Source organism: Aphanomyces astaci (assembly GCF_000520075.1).
Source record: "Aphanomyces astaci strain APO3 unplaced genomic scaffold supercont1.4, whole genome shotgun sequence".
Lineage (NCBI taxonomy): Eukaryota > Oomycota > Saprolegniomycetes > Saprolegniales > Verrucalvaceae > Aphanomyces > Aphanomyces astaci.
In genome coordinates, this window is record NW_009798267.1 from 377,738 (window position 1) to 384,691 (window position 6,954).

At 46.4% G+C, this 6,954-nt stretch overlaps 2 protein-coding genes across 2 annotated transcripts in view; both read left to right on the forward strand.

Annotated features, from left to right (window-relative positions):
- Nucleotides 1-2,154: 2,154 nt before the first annotated feature.
- H257_02290 (hypothetical protein) lies at nucleotides 2,155-4,345 on the forward strand (the record flags this gene model as incomplete). Its single annotated transcript, XM_009825854.1, has 3 exons — nucleotides 2,155-3,491; nucleotides 3,545-3,587; nucleotides 3,740-4,345. The coding sequence occupies 3 exons, from the start codon at nucleotides 2,155-2,157 to the stop codon at nucleotides 4,343-4,345; spliced, it is 1,986 nt and encodes a 661-aa protein (XP_009824156.1).
- A 1,866-nt stretch (nucleotides 4,346-6,211) lies between these two features.
- Nucleotides 6,212-6,954, forward strand: part of H257_02291 (hypothetical protein) — a gene marked incomplete at both ends in the record, with an annotated part of 1,998 nt that continues 1,255 nt past the window's right edge. The window contains one exon of the mRNA XM_009825855.1: nucleotides 6,212-6,912. Coding sequence (XP_009824157.1) covers nucleotides 6,212-6,912 — 701 coding nt within the window. The remainder of the gene's footprint in view (nucleotides 6,913-6,954) is intronic.

Here is a 6,954-nt window from a genome sequence, read left to right on the forward strand (position 1 = left end):
CTACAGTAAGTAATGTTACTACTACTAATAGTAGTAGTATTAATAGTAGAGACCATGAGGAAATCGCGCCGGCAGCAGCTGGTTACACCTGCTGGAGGTCGAAAACTACACCTGTTCTCAGGGATTGCAGTATTAACGGATAATCGTCCGGAGAACCCAGTTCTTATCACAGATATGACACACACCGTGCAGACCTGGAAGCTAGGACTCCGTCCAAACCCCAGTGGGAAAAAAATACGTATACTACGTACTAGTAATTGTTTCCGTGCATTTCAGTGATTGACCACTGGGACCCAAGCGCTAGACATTCCACTATTCTAGTATTGTGAATTCGGCCCAAATTTGCTGAAACAGCACCATTCAGCCCACTGAATTGAAATGATTCTCAAATGAATCCAGGACAGTTATTGGTCAAAACAAACACATTTTTCGGCAAATCATTTTGGTCTTGGTGTGGGGGAGCATTTTGCATCATGGAGGCTGCAGCCACACGACAACATGCCCATCCGAACACTGTCTACCATTGTCTTTACGGGTACTATCACCTCGGGTAGGGTTGCACCGACGGGGTCTGACTTTCGACGCGATGAGCTGCAGTACGAACGCGCAGCGGATATGGCGACACTCGGTTGTGCACAACTGGCTGTGCAGGAGTTTGGACAATGCCTGGGCTTTCTTGGAGAGCTCTGCGTAAGGGTGATTGAGATGAAACGGAGTGACACCAGGAAGCTGCTTCACTGGGTGACTGCGTCGGCGTGAACTCCCCTGTGGCGTGATCGACCATTTGGCGTTTGGATGCGCTCAGAAACCCTTACACATCATATTATAGGTTTTCACAGGAAGTTTCATTCGTGGCGTGATTTCTCCGTCGCGATTCAACGAATCGCGCTCGGAAATTTTGAGTAGAACTCACAATACTTAACTATGCAAGAACCAAGACAATTATCCGTGACGTTGATATTCCCCGAGAACAGTTAGTTCAGGTAGGTATGGGCGTGGTTCCATGACAACTTGGTTCGTAGAAAGCAATCACTCTGAAATCTTCAACCAATCACCTGCAATTTCATTTCTGTTTTGAGTGGTAACTGGATAAAATCAAGTGTCCCCGAACTGTTTTCAGCCTAGCTGTAAGTTATGGATATTTTCACTCTTTTAGTTCATTTTCCATCAACACGAATACGAATTTCAACAGCCCTACGAGCTGCATTAATTCTCCTATTTAAGAAACACTACAGTATTATACTTCATAATAGCAATTTCGAGTACAGGAACACCTCCATCTAAGAGTCCCAAAAAGTGTCACGGAACCATGGCCATACGTATAGTAACTACCTGCTGCCGGGGAATTTCTCGTGTGCTTGGTCGACAATCTTGCCATCAAAAATTATCCGTGAATTCGATATTCCCCGAGAACAGGTAGTTTTCGATACCTAGGATACCCTACAGTACATGTACTATTGTAAGTGCATTCCCACTGGTGCGACTGTAAACGCTTACAATAACGTTAGGTAACGTTATGTCAACTTTTACTCGGATATCATCAAAACCAGTGTTTGACCCTGGTCGGGGAACGTCCTGGTAGGGTGTAGTGCTTCGATGGAGGGAGGCAATTCGAATACATAGATTGTTCATAAATTCTTATCGGATTTACACGCATGATAACGTTAGTCGAAAAAGATGCCCTTGTCCACATGAGTTCTTGTGCCTAATGAGGACCACACAAGTACATAACGATGCCCTTGGCTGGGACTGACAGTGTGAAGTTTCCTATTTCAAAGTAATACATGTACTTATTGTACGAGTAACAGTTATTGTTGCAGATATACCGTCTTGCGTAACACGAGATATACCTTATCCGAATCCGGATAGGGCTGAGATAGATGGGTGAATGTAGCTTTCGTTCCCGACATACAATTCCCAGCATATATTCAACCTACGAGCCAGCTGACAAAATTATAAATTTGAAGTAGCAATTAAATATTGTGCTTTGCACTTGTTTTGGCATCGGTTTTACGTAGGACCGTGGCGTATATTCTCAACCGAAAAGAAAGCCTTTACAAATGTACTGTATACATGTCAAGTAAGCGCAGTTGGCGCGCTCTCTGCACAAAACTCATCCTCGTTTCAGCGACCTAGAGTCAGTCAATTGCCGTCATGACTGGTTGTGGTCGCACTGCAGACAAGTACTGGGCCTCGCCACTGCCTTTATTCCAGCAGTTGCACGTCCCGCAAAGGACTCGTCAAACATCAACTGCCCTGCCACCACCACCGCCACCTTGTGCCCTCCAAATGTTGTTGGTTGTCGTGCAAATGCCGCTCTTGGCGGCCTATTGCTACGCCGACGAGTGGCTGCAACTGGCGTCCACTTGCACCGCGATCCGAAAAGAACTGCGTGTGGCGACTCGAGCGCTGGACTTGGTGCCGGCTCGAGCAGCGCTACAGGATGTCCACGTTGACAGGTTGCTGCGTTTGTTTCCTAACGTGTCGAAGGTACTCATGTCTGGATGCAATGCGATCACAGACAACGGGTTGACATTGGTGGCGTCACTGCTCAAGCTGCAGACTTTGCATCTCAAAGGCTGCGACCAGGTCACCGACGCCACCATGGTGCTGATGGGGCAGTTGCCACAACTGACATCGCTGGACGTGGGCTACTGCGGCCGTATTACGAGTTTGGCAGCGTTACCTCGCACATTGACGTCATTAAACCTGAAGAACTGTAAAGGAATCGACGACGACGCGTGCGCTGCATTGACCCACTTGACAGCCCTCGAATCGCTCAACTTGTGGTATTGCCATCAAGGCCAACTCTCGGACATGGCCATGGAGTACGTGGGTGAACTGGTCAATTTGAAGTCGTTGGTTCTGTCCAATTGCAGTCAAATCTCAGACAACGGCTTGAACGCCATCATTCGATGCATGAAACTCGAAGTGTTGGAGTTAGCCAACCTCGGCGATGTCAGCGACCAAGGCTTGTGGCACCTGCATTCGTTGGTGAAGTTGCGATCGCTGGATCTGTCCGGGTGCTATTCCATATCGGATGCCGGTACCATCATGCTACGCCACTTTCCCGCCCTGGAATCGTGCAATTTGTGGTATTGCTCCAACTTGACCGACGACACTGTTGCCAACTTGGTGCACGGGTCCACGTGCATTACATTTTTGAACGTTATGAAAGTCCTACGGCTTACCGATGTGTCGCTGGCGCTGATGGGTTCAAGACTGCTCGCATTGAAAACCCTGGACCTGGGCAATTGCGAAAGTATCACGGACACGGGCCTGACTTCCGTTGCAAGGCTAACGCGGCTGGAATCGTTGACGTTAGGATCGTGCACTGGCATATCCGATGCTGGAATCGGTGCGTTGGCGCCGTTATGCCAGCTCAAGGTGTCACGGTGCGACTGCGGGGTCCACGACTCTGCCGAGGCTGCGAAGCCAGACGAGGCCCCGATCGACCCTCTGCCTCTCCTGAAGACCGCGTTGCCTTTCTCGTTCTGACTAGACCTCTCAGACCTTATATACCTCCCAAATCCGGGTGTTGAAGATCTACCAAGACGGAGATCCCTCAACCGTCAACTGCCAATGCAGTAGAACTTAGAGCCTTAGGAATACAGCTACGACCACACCTTTAACTAACTCGACTTTACATTTTGCCTCGAACTCCACACCTGGGTTTGAGTTTCCTTGTTTGCCTGCGCCGCGCCTACCCATCAACTTGTCATAAAACCCCGCGACAAAGGTGCTGGACTTGTCCAAGTGCCGCCAGCTCGGAGACCAAGCGCTCGACGGATTGGAACAGCTCGTAAACTTGGAATCCCTCAACCTGATGCGGTGCTGTCAGTTCACGGACGCCGGCGTCACACACCTGAAGAATCTGACCAAGTTACGCATGTTAAACCTGGCCAACTGCCGCCTCCTCACAGACGCGAGCTGTCGGGTGTTGAGCGGCCTCGTGAACTTAACCTCTGTCGTGTTGTGGTACTGCCACGGACTTACGGACCACGGCATGGCCCAGCTAGCGACTTTGACCAAACTACGCAGTCTCGATGTGGCCGGCTGCTCCAAGCTAACGACAGCCGCCGTGGTGGCGCTGTCGTCGCTACCGGCGCTGGAAAGGTTGGACATGGGGAATTGTGTCCTTATCACGGACGACGCCATGCCCCACCTTGCTATGATACAAACGCTCAAGTCGCTCAACTTGGCGGAATGCAGCGAGCTATCGGACGTGGGTGTGAAATGCTTGGTCGCGTTGCCTCGCTTGTCGTCCATCAACTTGTGGTATTGCAACAAAATCACCAAGGACGGCATTGAGTTCCTGGCGCGGCACACGTCCATCGACCGTTGAGCAAAAAGTACTACTTCGAAGTACTTCGTCGCTATCAAGTTGTACTTTTTTTATATACAATAATACTATTAGTAGTAGTAATATTCTACTGCTAAAAACACCGTTGGAGATGCTCTTAGAGCATCTCAGCATTAGAGCATCTACACCGTTGACCATAATTAGTAGGACGGATTAAGAATACTAGTAGTGGATTCAGAATTAGTGTGGTTCTCACTATTAATACTTCATAGTACTTACTTCGAAGTATTATATTTAATAAGACTTACATTTAATATTAGTACCAACCTTAGATACTAAGGTTAATATATTATAATTGTTGAAGAGTAGATGACATTCGAAAGAGCTCGAAAGAGCTCTATTATGAAGTTGTTGGATGAAACCTAAAGTAGTGACCAAGGCCGGTTGGTTTAAATTCTATTACTCGATCAATTTTTCACCAATCGAAAATCTGAACCGTAACTTCTGTTGGGCTTTCTGTATCGTTATTACGGCTTATTTTCCTAAAAAATATCAATACAAAGTTGGAATAGCTGTCGAAAGACAAGGCATTTTTTTGTAGTCTTTAGATGACTTGCACCATGTCACGGATATTTGAAATCCATATAAATAATTCGAAGTACAGTACATGTACCAGGTATGATGGAATTTGTGGTTGGTAATAGTGCGGACAATTTCGTGCAATATTGGATGCTTGTATGCCACAATGCCCAATTGGTAGTATCAGTAGTCATAGAAAGCCATCAAGTGTGATATAATAACTCTTGTACATGATACGTCTGCACTATTCACTGTTTACAATAATGCCGATCTGTTCATGTGGCTTTTCATAACAAATCCCACATACAAAAATCAAGATAACAATCCTTACTAATTTTCAATAATCAAATTGTTGCGATATGCACTATTAATAATTCTCCAATTCCATAACTAGTGCGGATTGAGATATAGTGCGGGTCGAACTAATACATATATCGTACGTAAGTCTGGTGACAAGGTTGAAAATTAGTGCGGTCCGCACTAATTACGGTCAACATTGTCGTAGACAGTACATTTTGACAAGGATTGGAAAGCTCAAAAGTTAGGTTCAATTATTTGTTCCAATCAATGTGGGGAAAATCTAGTGCTATAGTTTATTTCATATATATTTACCGCATATTCTCCGGAGAATGGATCAGCTGTACTTCGAAGTATTATTCACAACATAAAAGTTCAATTTAAAGTACTGGATCCATTTTAAGGTGCACGCGAATCAATTCCTATTGTAGAAAGGTAGGTTTTAACCTAACCGCCCCACAAATACGCAAATATAATAACAATGACTATGCTGAAAATGGTGCACCTTAAATTGGACCGCTTGTTTTAAGCTGTTTGTGGGCAACGTGGTATGCACGTTAATTGCCCATCATTGAAAAATATCGTACCTGTTAAACATGATACTACAAGTATTGAACTTCCCATATTTGTTATAGAGGTAAATCAACCTTGTGGAGCAGCTTACTACGCTTGGTACTGTACTTCCTTCCCATCTTGCCATCTAACATTAGAACGTCACGCTAACTACTTACCGGCGCTATGTTGCCGACTGTAATTATTTGGTGCTCGGACATGCTCACTTCGAGATATGAAAACATTACTACACCTTTTCCCGATCAAGTTGGCACTTTGTTCCAATCAAAGTGGTTTGAATAAAAAAATATAAATTTTGACAAGTTGTGCCACGTGGATAAGTTCCAATCAAAATGGATTTTGTTCCAATCAAAGTGGTCAATTTTTAGGCGCGATAAACACCCGCCAAGCCAAGGCCACACGAAGTAAAGAGAATGCATTTCAGAGAGAGCATTCTCCTTTTTGCATCGCACTTCTCGCATGCCTGTACAAGGCAAACAAAAGCACGCTACAACCGAAGAAAAGACTCGAGTCCTCGCAGCGCACTCCAATGGGGAGAACTGGAAGGTCGTTGCCAAGCACAACGGCATCGCATTGACCACTGCCCGACGCATCGTACGCACAGGACAAGTTGCCCACCAAAAGCGTGGCGGCGCACGTCCGGGACGAACCAAAGTCACGCCTGAAATCCTGGCAGCTCTCGAGCGCTATCTCGACACAAACTGTCAGTACACCCTCAGTACAATGCGAGACTTCGTGGCGCAAGACTTTCCAGGAACACTCATCTCAAAGCAAACAATCAGTCGCCACCTTCTCGGTATGCTCTATACCGTGAAACAAGTTCGCATTGAACCATCCACGTGCAACAGCGACACAAACAAGGCCAAACGAAAAGAATTTGCCGAAACTCTCGTCCAACATCAGCGTGACGGTAACTTTATTGTCTACTATGACGAGACCAACTACAACATCTACTGTCATCGCTCTGTTGGACGGTCTAAGCAAGGCTCTCGTGCCTGTTTGGTGCTTCCGCCATCGAAAGGGCCCAACCTGCAAATCCAATGTGCTGTGTCGCCTGACGTTGGTCTGGTCTGCTATCGCATGGAGCGTGGAAGCATCAAGATGGAGCACAACGCAGCATTTGTCGAAGAAGTTTACCGTGCATCGAAGAACTCGCCAGCGTACCAAAACCACTTTGTTGGGAAGAAGATCGTGATTGTTTT